The sequence below is a fragment of the Somniosus microcephalus genome, chromosome 16 (genome assembly GCF_052327205.1).
Source record: "Somniosus microcephalus isolate GS21.2 chromosome 16, FLI_Smic_1.0, whole genome shotgun sequence".
In the NCBI taxonomy this organism is placed as follows: Eukaryota; Metazoa; Chordata; class Chondrichthyes; order Squaliformes; family Somniosidae; genus Somniosus; species Somniosus microcephalus.
The window spans coordinates 4,205,477-4,225,944 of NC_141002.1; the positions used below are offsets into that span (position 1 = coordinate 4,205,477).

General features: G+C 54.5%; 1 protein-coding gene across 4 annotated transcripts in view; it reads right to left on the reverse strand.

Annotated features, from left to right (window-relative positions):
• The window catches only part of mical3a (microtubule associated monooxygenase, calponin and LIM domain containing 3a), a 706,722-nt gene that overhangs the window by 24,521 nt on the left and 661,733 nt on the right, over window positions 1-20,468 (reverse strand). For 2 of the 4 annotated variants that reach the window (XM_086008560.1, XM_086008559.1), the window contains one exon: window positions 5,740-5,808. In XM_086008560.1, coding sequence (XP_085864686.1) covers window positions 5,740-5,808 — 69 coding nt within the window. Of the gene's footprint in view, window positions 1-5,739; window positions 5,809-17,961; window positions 18,013-20,468 lie in introns of all 4 variants that reach the window. The other 2 variants (XM_086008561.1, XM_086008562.1) reach the window with 2 other exon arrangements.

The following is a 20,468-nucleotide window of genomic DNA, read 5'->3' on the forward strand; positions in this document are numbered from 1 at the left end:
GCTGATTCTTGTTCAACAGTTCCTGATCCACTGCCTCCTGCATTCACTCCCTCCGGCCACTGGCATGTGACCAAGGCTTGGGGGTACCGTGCCTGCAGCAAATGGGACCGGGGGTAGGGATCGTTCACAGCCAAAGGGAAGTATCAGGCCATTCAACAAGGTGAGTGCTTGCAGAACTGAAGAGAAAAGCTGGGCAAAGGGAACAAAGCTCAGTCAGTGAGATGAGAACAGGCAGTCCCGGTGGAGTGTTATTGCAGATGGAATGGAGCGAGTCACTGTGAGCAGGCAGAGAGGCAGAGTAGAGTCCCAGGGAGCAGCCTTGTCGCTCTGGTCTGTGCCACAACCCTGATTCCCAGCACCAGCAAAAATTGTGGTTCCTTTACAGCCCCAACATGCAACACACCTCCCAGTGGAGTGAAATCCAAGAGCACCAAGTGTCCTCAGTGAGGAGTCTGACCACCAGTACCACCCTTCCCCTCATTTACTACCCCCTCCTCTCCTCCCCATTTACTGCCCCCTCCTCCCCATCCCATTTACTGCCCCTCCCCTCCTCCCCATTTACTGCCCCCTCTCCTCTCCCCATTTACTGCCCCCTCCCCTCTCCCCATTTACTGCCCCCTCCCCCTCCCCATTTACTGCCCCTCCCCATTTACTGCCCCTCCCCTCTCCCCATTTACTACCCCCTCCCCCCTCCCCATTTACTGCCCCCTCCCCCCTCCCATTTACTGCCCCTCCCTCTCCCCATTTACTGCCCCCTCCCCTCTCCCCATTTACTGCCCCCTCCCCCTCCCCATTTACTGCCCCTCCCCATTTACTGCCCCCTCCCCCTCCCCATTTACTGCCCCTCCCCATTTACTGCCCCCTCCCCTCTCCCCATTTACTGCCCCTCCCCATTTACTGCCCCTCCCCTTTCCCCTTTTACTGCCCCCTCCCCTCTCCCCATTTACTGCCCCCTCCCCTCTCCCCATTTACTGCCCCTCCCCTCCCCATTTACTGCCCCTCCCATTTACTGCACCTCCCCTCTCCCCATTTACTGCCCCTCCCCTCTCCCCATTTACTGCCCCTCCCCTCTCCCCATTTACTGCCCCCTCCCCTCTCCCCATTTACTGCCCCCTCCCCTCTCCCCATTTACTGCCCCTCCCCTCTCCCCATTTACAGCCCCCTCCCCTCTCCCCATTTACTGCCCCTCCCCTCTTCCCATTTACTGCCCCTCCCTCTCCCCATTTACTGCCCCTCCCCTCTCCCCATTTACTGCCCCTCCCCTCTCCCCATTTACTGCCCCTCCCCTCTCCCCATTTACTGCCCCTCCCCTCTCCCCATTTACTGCCCCCTCCCCTCTCCCATTTACTGCCCCTCCCCTCTCCCCATTTACTGCCCCTCCCCTCTCCCCATTTACTGCCCCTCCCCTCTCCCCATTTACTGCCCTCCCTCTCCCCATTTACTGCCCCTCCCCTCTCCCCATTTACTGCCCCTCCCCTCTCCCCATTTACTGCCCCCTCCCCTCTCCCCATTTACTGCCCCTCCCCTCTCCCCATTTACTGCCCCTCCCCTCTCCCCATTTACTGCCCCTCCCCTCTCCCCATTTACTGCCCCCTCCCCTCTCCCCATTTACTGCCCCTCCCTCTCCCCATTTACTGCCCCTCCCCTCTCCCCATTTACTGCCCCTCCCCTCTCCCCATTTCCTGTCCCTCCCTCTCCTCCCCATTTACTGCCCCCTCCCTCTCCCCATTTACTGCCCCTCCCTCTCCCCATTTACTGCCCCTCCCCTCTCCCCATTTACTGCCCCTCCCCTCTCCCCATTTCCTGTCCCTCCCTCTCCTCCCCATTTACTGCCCCCTCCCCTCTCCCCATTTACTGCCCCCTCCCCTCTCCCCATTTACTGCCCCCTCCCCTCTCCCCATTTACTGCCCCTCCCTCTCCCCATTTACTGCCCCTCCCCTCTCCCCATTTACTGCCCCTCCCCTCTCCCCATTTACTGCCCCCTCCCCCCTCCCCATTTACTGCCCCCTCCCCTCTCCCCATTTACTGCCACACCTCTCCCCATTTACTACTGCCCATTCTCCTCTCCCCATTTACTGCCACACCTCTCCCCATTTACTACTGCCCATTCTCCTCTCTCCATTTACTGCCACACCTCTCCCCATTTACTACTGCCCCTTCCTCTTCCCATTTACTGCCCCCTCCCCCCTCAGGGTTGGTGTTCAGTTGCTCATGTGGTTCGCTGCCCTCTGTCACATCACTCTACAGCGCAGACAGAGGCTTTTCAGCCCCGCTCGCTCCCCAAAGCCTCCCATCTTCCTCTACTTCAGTGCGTCTTCGCAGGCTATTCGACTATATCAAGCATCACAAATGAGCCTAATCTACTCCTCCGCCGCTGCCCACAGATGGGTACTTTCATCAGAGCAGGGTGCCGACTGACTCTCCCCTCCCTAGCACAAGTGTGCTGAGGCTAGTTGCAATGCCAGAGCCAGTGCCTCAGCTGAAACTTGCCAGGACTGATCTTCCGGCTCAGCGTGGTTCATTACCGCATGAGATGGTACATTTACCTACTGAAGCATCAGGCAGCGACAACCCCCAGTAAAATATGTGGGTTTGAAAGGAGGATCATCAGTCTCAGAGATCAGATTCCATCGGTCAGCTCACTCTGGATATTGGCATCAAAATGAATTTTGTGCTTGTGGAACGGGAAAGGATCTGGGAAACGGGAGACTGGAGGGGAGGTGGGGGGGGGACAGGAGACTGGGAGGTTGGCTGGGGGGGGGGGGAACGAGAGACTGGAGGGGGAGGTGGGGACAGGAGACTGGGAGGTTGGCGGGGGGGGGGGGGGACAGGAGACTGGGAGGTTGGCGGGGGGGGGGACAGGAGACTGGGAGGTTGGCGGGGGGGGGGGACAGGAGACTGGGAGGTTGGCGGGGGGGGGGGAGGGTGAAACGGGAGACTGGAGGGGGAGGTGGGGGGCGGGGGGACAGGAGACTGGAGGTTGGCCGGGGGGGGGGCGGAATGAGAGACTGGAGGGTGAAACGGGAGACTGGAGGGGGAGGTGGGACAGGAGACTGGGAGGTTGGCCGGGGGGGGGGGGGACAGGAGACTGGAGGTTGGCGGGGGGGGGGAGGGTGAAACGGGAGACTGGAGGGGGAGGTGGGGGGCGGGGGGACAGGAGACTGGGAGGTTGGCCGGGGGGGGGCGGGGAACGAGAGACTGGAGGGGGAGGTGGGGACAGGAGACTGGGAGGTTGGCGGGGGGGGGGGGGACAGGAGACTGGAGGGGGAGGTGGGGACAGGAGACTGGGAGGTTGGCGGGGGGGGGACAGGAGACTGGGAGGTTGGCGGGGGGGGGGACAGGAGACTGGGAGGTTGGCGGGGGGGGAGGGTGAAACGGGAGACTGGAGGGGGAGGTGGGGACAGGAGACTGGGAGGTTGGCGGGGGGGACAGGAGACTGGGAGGTTGGCGGGGGGGGGACAGGAGACTGGGAGGTTGGCGGGGGGGGGAGGGTGAAACGAGGGGGAGGTGGGGACAGGAGACTGGGAGGTTGGCGGTGGCGGGGGGGGAACGAGAGACTGGAGGGTGAAACGGGAGACTGGAGGGGGAGGTGGGGACAGGAGACTGGGAGGTTGGCGGGGGGGGGGGGGACAGGAGACTGGAGGGGGGAGTTGGGGACAGGAGACTGGGAGGTTGGCGGGGGGCGGGGGGGGGGAACGAGAGACTGGAGGGGGAGGTGGGGACAGGAGACTGGGAGGTTGGCGGGGGCGGGGGAACGAGAGACTGGAGGGGGAGGTGGGGACAGGAGACTGGGAGGTTGGCGGGGGGGGGAACGAGAGACTGGAGGGGGAGGTGGGGACAGGAGACTGGGAGGTTGGCGGGGGGGGGACAGGAGACTGGGAGGTTGGCGGGGGGGGGGACAGGAGACTGGGAGGTTGGCGGGGGGGGGAGGGTGAAACGGGAGACTGGAGGGGGAGGTGGGGACAGGAGACTGGGAGGTTGGCGGGGGGGGACAGGAGACTGGGAGGTTGGCGGGGGGGGGACAGGAGACTGGGAGGTTGGCGGGGGGGGGAGGGTGAAACGGGAGACTGGAGGGGGAGGTGGGGACAGGAGACTGGGAGGTTGGCGGTGGCGGGGGGGGGAACGAGAGACTGGAGGGTGAAACGGGAGACTGGAGGGGGAGGTGGGGACAGGAGACTGGGAGGTTGGCGGGGGGGGGGGGGACAGGAGACTGGAGGGGGAGTTGGGGACAGGAGACTGGGAGGTTGGCGGGGGGCGGGGGGGGGGGAACGAGAGACTGGAGGGGGAGGTGGGGACAGGAGACTGGGAGGTTGGCGGGGGCGGGGGGAACGAGAGACTGGAGGGGGAGGTGGGGACAGGAGACTGGGAGGTTGGCGGGGGGGGGGAACGAGAGACTGGAGGGGGAGGTGGGGACGGGAGACTGGGAGGTTGGCGGGGGGCGGGGGGGGGGGAACGAGAGACTGGAGGGGGAGGTGGGGACAGGAGACTGGGAGGTTGGCGGGGGGGGGGGACAGGAGACTGGAGGGGGAGGTGGGGACAGGAGACTGGGAGGTTGGCGGGGGGCGGGAACGAGAGACTGGAGGGGGAGGTGGGGACAGGAGACTGGAGGTTGGCGGTCGGGGGGGGGGAACGAGAGACTGGAGGGGGAGGTGGGGACAGGAGACTGGGAGGTTGGCGGGGGGGGGGGGGAACGAGAGACTGGAGGGGGAGGTGGGGACGGGAGACTGGGAGGTTGGCGGGGGCGGGGGAACGAGAGACTGGAGGGGGAGGTGGGGACAGGAGACTGGGAGGTTGGCAGGGGGCGGGGGGGGGGAACGAGAGACTGGAGGGGGAGGTGGGGACAGGAGACTGGGAGGTTGGCGGGGGGGGGGGAACGAGAGACTGGAGGGGGAGGTGGGGACGGGAGACTGGGAGGTTGGCGGGGGCGGGGGAACGAGAGACTGGAGGGGGAGGTGGGGACAGGAGACTGGGAGGTTGGCGGGGGCGGGGGGGAACGGGAGTCCAGGGTGGGAACAGGAGACTAGCAGAGAACGGGAGACGGTGGTGCTGAGGGGTGGAGTTCGAGGGTGGGTCTGCTGATGAGGTTGAGGAGTGGGGTCAGAGAGTGGGTTGCGGGGTGGGGTTGTCTAGTTGAGGTGAGGTGCTATGTTAACAGAGCATTTGATACTGCCTGTCTAATCTAACCTAAGGTCTGGGGCTTTGTCTCAAACTTTAATGTGAGGACTAATGTCCCTTCAGTTGGTGAAGGTACCCGGGTTCACATGATGCAGGAGTGGGACACAACAGCCAGCACTGCCCGACAACAGCCTCTGTTGCACGGTTGATGTGCTGGCGCTCAGCACACACCCTGACCCCATTGAGCAGCACCTCACACGGTGCAGAATGAAGAAAGGAACCGCAGATTGCTCACACATAGTTAGACTGCCTTTGATTGGTGAGGGTCCCACAAGACGAGCCGTATCACCTAACCCCTCAAGAGCCTGTGTGGTGGGCACGATCCTCCTTTCAATCTCTGACCCACTAGGTCAGTGCCCTCAGCCTATTCAGCCTCCTGTCCCAGCTCCTGCTGCTCTGCCCATTCTTACCTCAGTCTCACTAGCGCTGAGCCCCTCGCAGTGGGCGCAGGTTTTTGGTTTGAATTTGCACTTGACCAGGTGTCCAAGGGAACTGTACTGAGCCTCGGGGTCCGAGAACCCTAGCGTTGTTATGCCGACCCTCTGCGGGGTTGGTTTACGTTACCTCGGTCGTGGGTACAGCAGTGGCAGAAGGAAAGAGGTCTTCGCCGCGGAGCTCCAACAAGGGCCTCAACTTCAACAAGAGAGGTGAAAGAAAAGCAAAGCACAGGAGCAGAGTGTGAGAGGGACAGAAGAAGAGGGCAAAGGAAAGATTCTAATAATGTGAGGTTGGGGGGGGGGGGGGGGGAAACAAACGGGAAGAAATGACAAGGAAAATAAGAACAGAATGAGACAGTGCCACTGTCTGCGGCGATCCAGAAACCAATAGCAGATACCAGGCATGCAATCCTGGGGTAAACAACCAGGAACTATGGGTGCCCTTTGATAACAAACACTCTCCAGCTTTCAAAATCTCAAACATATGTTCCACCCCGCACCCACCCCCCCACCAACACCTGCCCAAGGCACCTAGACTGGGCTACAACACAGCCACAAACACCCAATAAAACATGGGCGGGTTGGGGAGAAGTACAACAGTGCAACAAAGAGATATAAAAAAACCATGACAGCTGTCAGTCTCAGCACTTTGCCCTCGAGCAGAGTGAGAGAGACAGAGAGTGACAGACTGAGAGAGTGAAAGAGATAGAGACTGAGAGAGGCAGAGTTAGAGTGACAGAGACAGAGAGATAGAGACTGAGACAGCCAGAAAGTGAGTCAGAGAGTGAGAGTGAGACAGAGTGGGGCAGAGAGTGAGAGACAGAGAGAGAGACACACAGAGTGAACGAGAGGAGAGCCAGAGACAGAGAGAGTGTGGGATGGAGAGTGTGAGAAACAGAGAGTGAGAGACAGAGCGAGAGAGAGAGAGAGAATCAGAGGGTGGAAGATGGATAGACAGAGTGAGAGAGACAGAGCGAGAGAGAGAGAATCAGAGGGTGGAAGATGGATAGACAGAGTGAGAGAGCCAGAGCAGCAGAGAGACAGAGCGAGAGAGAGACAGAGCGAGAGAGAGACAGAGCAAGAGAGAGAGACAGAGCAAGAGAGAGACAGAGCAAGAGAGAGAGACAGAGCAAGAGAGAGACAGAGCGAGAGAGAGACAGAGCGAGAGAGAGACAGAGCAAGAGAGAGAGACAGAGCAAGAGAGAGACAGAGCGAGAAAGAGACAGAGTGAGAGAGCCAGAGCAGCAATAGAATGTGCAATAGAGACACAGGGACAGGGGGAGTTAGAAGGATTAGGAGGTGGACACAGTTTAAGAGAGAGAAAGCACAAGTGTGTGAGAAAGAGTGAGCAAGGACAGTCTCAGCACTTTGCCCTCGAGCAGAATGCGAGGGGGGAACAGGAGAGATGGAGGGAGTGAGAATGAGACAGTAAGTTCGACACAATTAGAGAGAGGTAACCAAAGAATGAGAGTGAAAGAGGGGCAGAGAATGAGAAAGGGAACAAGACAGAGAGAGATTTATTCCTGATAACACTGCCCATGTACTGGACAGATGGAGACTGTCTGTCCCTTTCACAGTTAGTCTGTACCATACACAGCTGTTTTACAATATGAGTTTATTGGGACTCCAGCTGCTGGGGTCTGTGCACCTGCAAACCCATTAAATCCAGTTTGACCCTGGTAAAACCTAGTATGGGCCCGAATGGGAAAACAGATTCCATGGTATAATCACGTGAGTCAAAAGAGCAACTTTTAATGACCATGTTAAAGGTGAACCATCAGCAAAACGTGAGTCAGCATCACTAAACAGCCTGGCCAACAAGTGGAAGTGTTGTTTGAGATGGGAAATAAAAGGGGTGTGGGTGATGGAGAGGGGCCTATGAAAAATTAATTAATTAAGGAAGAAAGCATTTGAATTAGAAATACAGCATTAGAGAGATACAGTCTACATGTAAAACAAGCAAGAAACAAGTGGCTGGATTTTAACACTGTCAGGCCCCTTTAACAGCGAGTTTCTTTTATTCATTCATGGGATGTGGGCATCGCTGGCAAGGCCAGCATTTATTACCCATCCCTAATTGCCCTCGAGAATGTGGTGGTGAGCTGCCTTCTTGAACCACTGCGGTCCTTGTGGTGAAGGTACTCCCACAGTGCTGCTAGGGAGGGAGTTCCAGGATATTGACCCAGCGACGATGAAGGAACGGCGATATATTTCCAAGTCAGGATGGTGTGTGACTTGGAGTTGGTGGTGTTCACATACGCCTGCTGCCCTTGTCCTTCTAGGTGGAAGAGGTTGCGGGTTTGAGAGGTGCTGCCGAAGAAGCCTTGGCGAGTTGCTGCAGTGCATCTTGTAGATGGTCCACACTGCAGCCATGGTGCACCGGTGGTGGAGGGAGTGAATGTTTAAGGTGATGGATGGGCTGCCAATCAAGTGGGCTGCTTTGTCCTAGATGGTGTCGAGCTTCTTGAGTGTTGTTGGAGCTGCACTCATCCAGGCAAGTGGAGAGTATTCCATCTCACTCCTTACTTGTGCCTTGTAGTTGGTGCAAAGGCTTTGGGGAGTCAGGAGGTGAGACACTCACCGCAGAATACCCAGCCTCTGACCTGCTCTTGCAGCCACAGTATTTATGTGGCTGGCCAGCTAAGTTTCTGGTCAATAGTGACCCCCAGTATGTTGATGGTGGGCAATTCGGCAATGGTAATCCCACTGAATGTCAAGGAGAGGTGGCTAGACTCTCTCTTGTTGGAGATGGTCATTGCCTGGCACTTGTGTGGTGCGAATGTTACTTGCCACTTATCAGCACAAGCCTGAATGTTGTCCAGGTCTTGCTACATGCGGGCATGGACTGCTTCATAACTGAGGATTTGCAAATGGAACTAATCATCAGCGAACATCTCCATTTCTGACCTTATGATGGAGGGAAGGCCATTGATGAAGCAACTGAAGATGGTTGGGCCTAGGACACTGCCCCGAGGAACTCCTGCAGTGATGTCCTGGGGCTGAATTCATTGGCCTCCAACAACCACAACCATCTTCCATTCCGCTAGGTATGGATCCAGCCAGTGGAGAGTTTTTGCCCGATTCCAATTGACTTCAATTTTACCAGGGCTCCTTGATGCCACACTCGGTCAAATGCAGCCTTGATGTCAAGGGCAATCACTCTCACCTCACCTCTAAAATTCAGCTTTTTTGTCCGTGTTTGGACCAAGGCTATAATGAGGTCTGGAGCCGAGTGGTCCTGGCAGAACCTAAGCTGAGCGTCAGTGAGCAGGTTAGCAGGTATTGGTGAGTACATGCCGCTTAATTGCACTGTCAACGACACCTTCCATCACTTTGCTGATGATTGAGAGTAGGCTGATGGGGCGGTAATTGGCCGGATTGGATTTGTCCTGCCTTTTGTGGACAGGACATACCTGGGCAGTTTTCCACATTGTCGGGTAGATGCCAGTATTGTAGCGGTACTGGAACAGCTTGGCTAGAGGCACAGCTAGTTCTGGAGCACAAGTCTTCAGCACTATAGCTGAGATGTTGTTGGGCCCATAGCCTCTGCTGTATCCAGTGCACTCAGCCGATTCTTGATATTACGTGGAGTGAATCGAATTGGCTGAAGACTGGCTTCTGTGATGGTGGGGACCTCAGGAGGAGGCCGAGATGGATCATCCACTCGGCACTTCTGGCGAAAGATGGTTGCAAATGCTTCAACCTTGTCTTTTGCACTTACGTGCTGGGCTCCGCCATCACTGAGGATGGGGATGTTCTTGGAGCCCTCCTCCTCCTGTTAGTTGTTTAATTGTCCACCACCATTCACGACTGGATGTGGCAGGACTGCAGATCTGATCCGTTGGTTGTGGGATCGCTTAGCTCTTTCTATAGCATGCTGCTTCCGCTGTTTAGCAAGTATGTAGTCCTGTGTTGTAGCTTCACCAGGTTGGCACCTCATTTTTAGGTAAGCCTGGTGCTGCTCCTGGCATGCTCTTCTACACTCCTTATTGAACCAGGGTTGGTCCCCTGGCTTGATGGTAATGTTTGAGTGAGGGGATATGCCTGGCCATGAGGTTACAGATTGTGGTGAATTACAATCCTGTTGATGCGCCTCATGGAGGCCCAGTTTTGAGCTGCTAGATCTGTTCCAAATGTATCCCATTTAGCACGGCGGTAGTGCCACACAACACGATGGAGGGTGTCCTCAGTGTGAAGACAAGACTTTGTCTCCACAAGGACTATGCGGTGGTCACTCCTACCAATACTGTCATGGACAGACGCATCTGCAACAGGTAAATTGGTGAGAACGAGGTCAAGTAGGTTTTTCCCCTTGTGTTGGTTCTATCACCACCTGCCACAGACCCAGTCTGGCAGCTACGTCCTTCAGGACTCGGCCAGCTCGGTCAGTGGTGGTGCTACCGAGCCACTCTCGGTGATAGACATTGAAGTCCCCACCCCAAGTACGTTCTGTGCTCCTGCTACCCTCAATGCTTCTTCCACGTAGTGTTCAACATGGAGATGTACTGATTCATCAGCTGAGGGAGGGCGGTGGGTAGGAATCAGCAGGAGGTTTTCTTGCCCATGTTTTACATGATACCATGAGACTTCATGGGGTCTGGAGTCAATGTTGAGTACTCCCAGGGCCACTCCTTCCTGACGGTCTACCACTGTGCCACCACCTCTAGTAGGTCTGTCCTGCTGGTGGGACAGGACATGCCCAGGGATAGTGATGGTGGCGTCTGGGACATTGGCTGAAAGGTATGATTGTGTGAGTATGACTATGTCAGGCTGCTGCTTGACAAGCCAAAATTGGGAGAGCTCTCCCACTGACTAAAGTCCCCAGATGTTAGTGAGGAGGACTTTTCAGGGTTGACTGGGCTGGGTATGTCCTTGCCGTGTCTAGGTCGATGCCAGGTGGTCCGTCTGGCTTTAGTCTTATTGTTTTTCCTAGCGTTTTTGATATAACTGAGTGGCTTGCTCGGCCATGTCAGAGGGCAGTCAACCACATTGCTCTGAGTCTGGAGTCACATATAAGCCAGACCAGGTAATGTCCCTAAAGGACAATAGCGAACCAGATGAGTTTTTACGATAACCTGGTAGTTTAATGGTCACCTTTACTGATATGAGCTTTTTATTGCAGATTTATTTAATTAGCTGAATTAGTGAGATTTGAATAACTGGGATTTGAACTCATATCTGCGGATCATTAGTCCAGGCCTCTGGATTACTAGTCCAGTAACATAGCCAGTATGCTCCAGTCGCCACTTTAACAGTGACTAGCCCCTCTATCCTGAGGGCGATCACAGAGCTGCACTGTTCAGATCCCACTGGCAATCGCTGGGACATCTGCAACCAGCGGCTGTTTTCTGCTCTGATTCCTCCTGCCCGGCAGGCTCCAACTCTAGCTGGGCACCACTGCCCTCCAGTAACACACCTAGTCCACAGAGTGGGTATGGCCAGGCTACTGAATGGTGGGGGCCATCACGTCTGAGGACTGCGGTTCCCTCTGCCAAGATGCACACGTGTGCACGTGGCCGTAGCCAATGATTGAGAGCAGGAACCCAGGCTCGATCCCACCTCCTGAGTCAGGGTCAGCCAGCGATGGGAAGCAGGAACCCAGGCTCAAGCCAGACTGTTGAATTCATGCAAAGAGCATGCGTGCAGTGTTAGCTAACACAGACATTGAGGCATGAAATCAATAGACGACTCACTGATGTTAATGATACTGGTCCAATGTCAACATATTCAGGGTCCTGTGATGGAACTGAGAGATCAGATGAAAACCACAACACAGAGAGCCTGTCCCTCCATGACCATCCATCCATCTCCCCATTACCATCCGGTTCTCCACGACCATCCATCTGTCCCCATGACCATCCATCTCAACACATAACCATCCACCTATCTCGCTCCGCCACCACCGATCCCTCCGCCACCATCCCTCTCTCCGCCACCATCCCGCTCTCCGCCACCATCCCTCTCTCCGCCACCATCCCTCTCTCCGCCACCATCCCTCTCTCCGCCACCATCCCTCTCTCCGCCACCATCCCTCTCTCCGCCACCATCCCTCTCTCCGCCACCATCCCTCTCTCTGCCACCATCCCTCTCTCCGCCACCACGACCATCCATCTCTCCCCATGACCATCTATGTCTCCACGAACATGTATCTCTCCCCATTACCATCCATCCCGCCACGACCATCCATCTCTCCCCATTACTGACCATCCAACTATCTGTATTGCCACCCAACCATCTCCCCATTATCACCCATCCATCTCTCAACGACCATCCATCTCTCCACGACCATCCATCCATCTCTCCCCATTAATATCCATCTCTCCCCATGACCATCCATCTCTCCCCATTAATATCCATCTCTCCCCATGACCATCCATCTCTCCCCATTAATATCCATCTCTCCCCATGACCATCCATCTCTCCCCATTAATATCCATCTCTCCCCATGACCATCCATCTCTCCCCATGACCATCCATCTCTCCCCATGACCATCCATCTCTCCCCATGACCATCCATCTCTCCCCATGACCATCCATCTCTCCCCATGACCATCCATCTCTCCCCATGACCATCCATCTCTCCCCATGGCCATCCATCTCTCCCCATGACCATCCAGCTCTCCCCATGACCATCCATCTCTCCCCATGACCATCCATCTCTCCCCATGACCATCCATCTCTTCCCATGACCATCCATCACTCCCCATTGCCACCCATCTCTCCCCATTGCCACCCATCTCTCCCCATGGCCATCCATCTCTCCCCATGACCATCCATCTCTCCCCATGGCCATCCATCTCTCCCCATGACCATCCATCTCTCCCCATGGCCATCCATCTCTCCCCATGACCATCCATCTCTCCCCATGACCATCCATCTCTCCCCATGACCATCCATCTCTCCCCATGACCATCCATCTCTCCCCATTGCCACCCATCTCTCCCCATTGCCACCCATCTCTCCCCATGGCCATCCATCTCTCCCCATCACCATCCATCTCTCCCCATCACCATCCATCTCTCCCCATTACCATCCATCTCTCCCCATTACCATCCATCTCTCCCCATTACCATCCATCTCTCCCCATTACCATCCATCTCTCTCCCCATTACCATCCATCTCTCTCCCCATTACCATCCATCTCTCCACGATCATGTATCTATCCCCATTACCATCCATCTCTCCACGACCTTGTACCTCTCCACGACCATGTATCTCTCCCCATTACTATCCATCTCTCCGCGACCACACATCCATCTCTCCGCGACCACCCATCCATCTCTCCGCGACCACCCATCTCTCCCCATCACCATCCATCTCTCCCCATTACCATCCATCTCTCCCCATTACCATCCATCTCTCCCCATTACCATCCATCTCTCCCGATCACCATCCATCTCTCCCCATTACCATCCATCTCTCCCCATCACCATCCATCACTCCCCATCACCATCCATCTCTCCCCATCACCATCCATCTCTCCCCATTACCATCCATCTCTCCCCATTACCATCCATCTCTCCCCATTACCATCCATCTCTGCCCATCACCATCCATCTCTCCCCATCACCATCCATCTCTCCCCATCACCATCCATCTCTCCCCATCACCATCGATCTCTCCCCATCACCATCCATCTCTCCCCATTACCATCCATCTCTCCCCATAGAGTCATAGAGTTATACAGCACAGAAAGAGGCCCTTCGGCCCATCGTGTCTGCGCTGTCCATCAAGCCCTGTCCAATCTAATCCCATTTTCCAGCATTTGGTCCATAGCCTTGTATGCAATGGCATTTCAAGTGCTCATCCAAATGCTTCTTGAATGTTGTGAGGGTTCCTGCCTCTACCACCCTTTCAGGCAGTGAGTTCCAGACTCCAACCACCCTCTGGGTGAAAAAGTTCCTCCTCAAATCCCCTCTAAACCTCCTGCCCCTTACCTTGAATCTATGCCCCCTTGTTATTGACCCCCCTACTAAGGGGAAAAGTTCCTCTTTATCTACCCTATCTATGCCCCTCATCATTTTGTACACCTCAATCAGGTCCCCCCTCAGCCTTCTTTGCTCCAAGGAAAACAACCCCAGCCTGTTTAGTCTTTCTTCATAGCTGAGGCGCTCCATCCCAGGTAACATCCTGGTGAATCTTCTCTGCACCCTCTCCAAAGCAATCACATCCTTCCTATAGTGAGGCGACCAGAACTGCACACAGTACTCCAGCGTTTTGTACAGCTCCATCATAACCTCCCTGCTCTTATATTCTATGCCTCGGCTAATGAAGGCAAGTATCCCATATGCCTTTTTAACCACCTTATCTACCTGATCCACTGCCTTCAGGGATCTATGTACATGTACACCAAGGTCCCTCTGACCCTCTGTGCTTCCTAGGGCCCTACCACTCATTGTGTATTCCCTTGCCTTATTTGTCTGTCCAAAATGCATCACCTCGCACTTTTCAGGGTTAAATTCCATTTGCCACTTTTCCGCCCATCTGACCAACCCGTTTATATCGTCCTGTAGCCTGAGGCTTTCCTCCTCGCAATTTACCACCCCATCAATTTTCGTGTCATCTGCGAACTTACTGACCATACCTTTTACATTCTCATCCAAATCATTTATGTAGATCACAAACAGCAAGGGACCCAGCACCGATCCCTGAGGTACCCCACTGGACACAGGCTTCCAGTCACAAAAGCAACCTTCGACCATCACCCTCTGCCTCCTGCCACTCAGCCAGTTTAGGATCCAACGTGCCAAGGCACCCTGGATCCCATGGGCTCTTACCTTCTTGACCAGTCTCCTATGCGGGACTTTGTCAAAAGCCTCACTGAAGTCCATGTATACCACATCCACAGCATTTCCCTCATCCACACACCTTGTCACCCCCTCGAAAAATTCAATCAGATTGGTCAGACATGATTTACCCTTGACAAAGCCATGCTGACTATCCCCGATTAATCCTTGCCTCTCCAAGTGGAGACTAATTTTGTCCCTCAGAATTTTTTCCAATAATTTCCCTACCACAGATGTTAGGCTCACTGGCCTGTAATTCCCTGGTTTATCCCTGCTACTCTTCTTGAATAATGGTACTACGTTAGCTGTTCTCCAGTCCTCTGGTACATCCCCTGTGGCCAGAGAGGTTCTGAAAATTTGTGTCAGAGCCCCTGCAATCTCCTCCTTTGCCTCACACAGCAGCCTGGAATACATCTCATCCGGGCCTGGGGATTTATCCACTTTTTGGCCTGCTAAAACCGCTAGTACCTCCTCCCTCTCGATGCTAATATGTTCAAGTATATCACAGTCCCCTTGCCCGATTTCTATGTCTACATCGTCTTCCTCCATAGTGAACACAGATGCAAAAAATTCATTTAAAACCCCGCCTACATCATCTGGCTCTACACACAGATTGCCACTTTGGTCCCTAATGGGCCCTACCCTTTCCCTGGTTATCCTCTTGCCCTTAATATACTTATAAAACATCTTAGGATTTTCCTTTATTTTGCTCGCCAGTGTTATTTCATGGCCCCTCCTCGCTCTCCTAATTTCTTTTTTAAGTATGCCCCTGCACTTTTTATACTCCTCTAGGGCTTCCTCCGTCTTTAGTCTTTTGTAACTGCCAAAAGCCCCCCTTTTTTTCCTAATGCATTTTTGTATATCCCTTGTCATCCAAGGTTCCCTTTGCTTGTTGGTACCACCCTTGACCTTTACGGGAACATGTTGGCGTTGTACTCTCTCTATTTCCCTTCTGAAAGTCTCCCACTGCTTTGATGTGGATTTTCCTATAAGTAGCTGCTCCCAGTCCACTTTGGCCAGATCCTGCCTTATCATATTAAAATCGGCCTTCCCCCAATTTAGAACCCTTATTTCCGGGCCGTCTTTGTCTTTTTCCATGACCACCTTAAATCTCACCGAATTATGGTCAATGTCGCCAAAATGCTCTCCTACTGACACTTCCACCACTTGCCCGGCTACATTCCCTAGAATTAGGTCCAGTACCGCTCCCTCTCTTGTAGGACTTTCTACATGTTGGCTCAAAAAGCTCTCCTGGATGCACTTTAAGAATTCTGCACCCTCTAAGCCTTTCACACTCTGACTATCCCAATTTATATTGGGGAAGTTGAAATCCCCCACTATTATTACCCTATTATTTTCGCACTTCTCTGAGATTTGCCTACATATCTGTTCCTCTATCTCCCCCTGACTGTTTGGGGGCCTATAGTACACTCCCAGCAAAGTGCTTGCCCCCTTTTTGTTTTTAAGTTCTACCCATATGGCCTCATTAGAGGAACCCGCTAATATATCATACCTCCTTACAGCAGTAATTGACTCCTTAATTAATATTGCCACACCCCCTCCCCTTTTACACCCCCCTCTGTCCCGCCTGAAGATTCTATACCCCGGAATATTGAGCTGCCAGTCCTGACCCTCCCTCAACCATGTCTCCGTGATAGCAACAATATCGTACTCCCATGTGTTCAACAACAACTTCAGTTCATCCACCTTATTTGCAAGACTCCTTGCATTAAAATAAATGCCTTCCAGCCTTGCCATATTCCCTTTTGCCTTCACATATTTGCTCTGCCTTCCCAGCTGACTTGTTTTTTCCTCCGTATTTGGCTGTAATTCACCCCCTACTATAGCTCCACTCTGTATCCCATCCCCCTGCCAAGTTAGTTTAAACCCCCCCCAACAGTGCTAGCAAACCTCCCCGCAAGGATATTGGTCCCTCTCTGGTTCAGGTGTAAACCGTCCGACTTGTACAAGTCTCACCTTTCCCAGAAGCAGACCCAGTGATCCAGGAAACTAAAGCCCTCCCTCCTGCACCATCTCTCCCCATTACCATCCATCTCTCCCCATTACCATCCATCTCTCCCCATTACCATCCATCTCTCCCCATTACCGTCCATCTCTCCACGACCTTGTACCTCTCCACAACCATGTATCTCTCCCCATTACAATCCTTCCCTCGACTATTCAGCTCTCCCCATTTCCACCCATCCGTCTCTCCACGACCACCCATCCATCTCTCCGCGACCATCCATCTCTCCCCATTACCATCCATCCCTCCATGACCATCTATCTCTCCCCTTAATTTCTCCACAGCCATCCATCTCTCCCCATTACCATCCATCTCTCCCCATTACCATCCATCTCTCCCCATTACCATCCATCTCTCCCCATTACCATCCATCTCTCCCCATTACCATCCATCTCTCCCCATTACCATCCATCTCTCCCCATCACCATCCATCTCTCCCCATCACCATCCATCTCTCCCCATTACCATCCATCTCTCCCCATCACCATCCATCTCTCCCCATTACCATCCATCTCTCCCCATTACCATCCATCTCTCCCCATCACCATCCATCTCTCCCCATCACCATCCATCTCTCCCCATTACCATCCATCTCTCCCCATTACCATCCATCTCTCCCCATCACCATCCATCTCTCCCCATCACCATCCATCTCTCCCCATTACCATCCATCACTCCCTTGACCATCCATCTCTCCCCATCACCATCCATCTCTCCCCATCACCATCCATCTCTCCCCATTACCATCCATCTCTCCCCATTACCATCCATCACTCCCTTGACCATCCATCTCTCCCTTACCACCCTTCCTGAGGTCAGCTGACTGAGCTTTTTAAAAATTCATTAACGGGATGTTGGCGTCACTGGCAAGGCCAGCATTTATTGCCCATCCCTATTTGCCCTTGATAAGGTGCTGGTGAGCCGCCTTCTAGGCAACCGAGTGGCTTGCTAGGCCATTTCAGAAAGCAGTTAAGAGTCAACCATGTTGCTGTGGGTCTGGAGTCACATATAGGCAGACCGGGTAAGGACGGGAGATTTCCTCTCCTACGGGACATTAGTGAACCAGTTGGGTTTTTACGACAATCCGGTAGTTTCATGGTCACCATTACTGATTTTTTTTCAGCAATCCGTCAGCTTCACCATTACAGAACTGAATTTAAATTCCCCAGCTGCCGTGGTGGGATTTGAACTCAAGTCTCTGGACCTAGTCCAGGCCACAACCACTACACTACCATTCCCGCCAGAAAGGAACTGGACCTGGGCCAATCCTGAGATCAGCTGACTCAGCATATGTCAAGTCGCTTTTAATCATGAAATGTGATTTCATTTTGACAAAAGCACCCCCTTCTCCAGAAACTACCCAGGAATATCCCTCTTAATACGTCAGACAGTGGACCAGTCTGGGGCAAGGATGCAGACACTTTAACCTGGTCAAACTGAAGAGAAGGGGATGCAGCCAGGAAAGGAACTGAAAAGGGATTCGAGAGAAAGGTGAAGGTTAGCAGGAGTGGTAATGCAGAGGGACAGCCATACGTACCACCCAGATGCAAGTCGAGGATTTCACTGTAACTAGACTCTCCCCAATAGTCTATAATAAGATTAGAAAGAGTTACTGTACAGTGCCAGGCAACACGCGATACAGAACATGCACATGTGCTGCTCAAGAGGCAGGCCAGAGCCCCAAACTTCCAGCGAGCAGTTGTGTTACCCTCCCGTGACAGGGCGTTACCTTCTGACAGGGCGTTACCCCCCCCCCCCCCCCGTGGCAATGTGTTACCCTCCCGTGACAGGGCGTTACCTTGTGGCAGGGCGTTACCCCCCCCCCCCCCGTGGCAATGTGTTACCCTCCCGTGACAGGGCGTTACCTTGTGACAGGGCGTTACCCCCCCCCCCCACCGTGGCAATGTGTTACCCTCCCGTGACAGGGTGTTACCCTCCAGTGACAATGTGTTACCGTCCTGTGACAGGGCGTTACCTTGTGACAGAGCGTTACCCTCCCGTGAGAATGTGTTACCGTCCTGTGACAGGGCGTTACCTTGTGACAGGGCGTTACCCTCCCGTGACAATGTGTTACCGTCCTGTCACAGGGCGTTACCTTGTGACAGAGCGTTACCGTCCTGTGACAGGGCGTTACCTTGTGACAGAGCATTACCCTCCCGTGACAATGTGTTACTGTCCTGTGACATGGCGTTACCCTCCCGTGACAATGTGTTACCGTCCTGTGACATGGCGTTACCCTCCCGTGACAATGTGTTACCGTCCTGTGACATGGCGTTACCCTCCCGTGACAATGTGTTACCGTGCTGTGACAGGGCGCTACCCTCCCGTGACAATGTGTTACCGTGCTGTGACAGGGCGCTACCCTCCCGTGACAATGTGTTACCGTGCTGTGACAGGGCGCTACCCTCCCGTGACAATGTGTTACCGTGCTGTGACAGGGCGCTACCCTCCCGTGACAATGTGTTACCGTGCTGTGACAGAGCGTTGCCATCCTGTGACAGGGCGTTACCTTGTGACAGAGCGTTACCGTCCTGTGACAGGGCGTTGCCCTCCTGTAACAGGGCGTTACCCTACCGTGACAATGTGTTACCCTCCGGTGACAGGGCATTGCTCTCCTGTGACAGGGCTTTATATTTCTGCGATGGGGCGTTATATTTCTGCGACGGGGCGATACCTTGCGACGGGGCGTTACCTTGCGATGGGGCGATACCTTGCGACGGGGCGTTACCTTGCGACGGGGCGTTACCTTGCGACGGGGCGATACCTTGCGACGGGGCGATACCTTGCGACGGGGCGATACCTTGCGACAGGGCGTTACCTTGCGACGGGGCGATACCTTGCGACGGGGCGTTACCTTGCGACGGGGCGTTACCTTGCGACGGGGCGATACCTTGCGACGGGGCGATACCTTGCGACGGGGCGTTACCTTGCGACGGGGCGATACCTTGCGACGGGGCGTTGCCCTCCCGCGACGGGGCGATACCTTGCGACAGGGCATTGCCCTCCCGTGACAGGGCGTTGCCGTCCTTTTACACTGTAAGCAGAGTGTGCTTGGTTTGAGGGTTTGTTCTGGGTTGTGGTTTCGGTGAGGGATTGAGTCACAGAATCACAGAATCTACAGTGCAGGTAGAGACCATTTCGGCCCATCGAGCCCGCACCGACACACATCCCACCCCATCCCCGCAACCCCACGTATCCAATCCCCTAACACTAAGGGTCAATCCATCATAGCCAAATCAACCTAACCCGCACATCTTTGGACTGGGTTATCAGTCACTCATTGGCTGCTCGTTTGCTCGCTGGACTTTGTTTGAGAATTGCTGAACCACTTGAGCTGCCTCATTAGACAGGAAACATGCAGACAGTAGAAACAGTGACAGGCAGTGCGACAAAGATTGACTGGGCCGTCCAGAAAACCACTGAATATCGGAGCCCCGACTCTCAGTGCTGATGTAATAGAGACAGATGGCCAGGTACAAGCTGGTAGTCAGTGTACTGGTGATGGGATATATCTGGTGATGGGGCTGCCATTTAATGTCGCACCCTTTCCAGCAACTCTAAATTTGACCAGGAGTTCAAGTGGTTGATGGGCAGTCGATGAGGAGCAGCCCAGTTGTGAGTGTCGTTTAGTTCAGTACTGTAGCAATGGGACACAGCATGTGGAACATTCCCCAATACCAGTCCAATGGAGGATATCATCAGGAGGCGAGCTCGGGACTGAGTGTTGGAACAGTTTGTTCTACAGCAGTGTCGAGCGGGTTGGTAATGCGTTTAGCAGATGTACATTACCCCAGCTGGTCAGGAACTCCGTGCTGCTGGGGTCGCGGTGTGGCATCGCCATCCGTTGTGTGGTGCAGGGATGGGTGTGGGCACCACAGCGATGCCCTCTGAGGTGGAAGAGCCCGCCAACACTCACTGTCGAGGCTCACATGTGAAGAATTCCACTTGGACAGAAGGATCGCAGTGAGATTTAGCACCTCCAGCAGCAGGAGGGGAGAGGAAGAGAGGAAGAGGTGAGAAACCATCCCGCCAGAATAAAGTAAC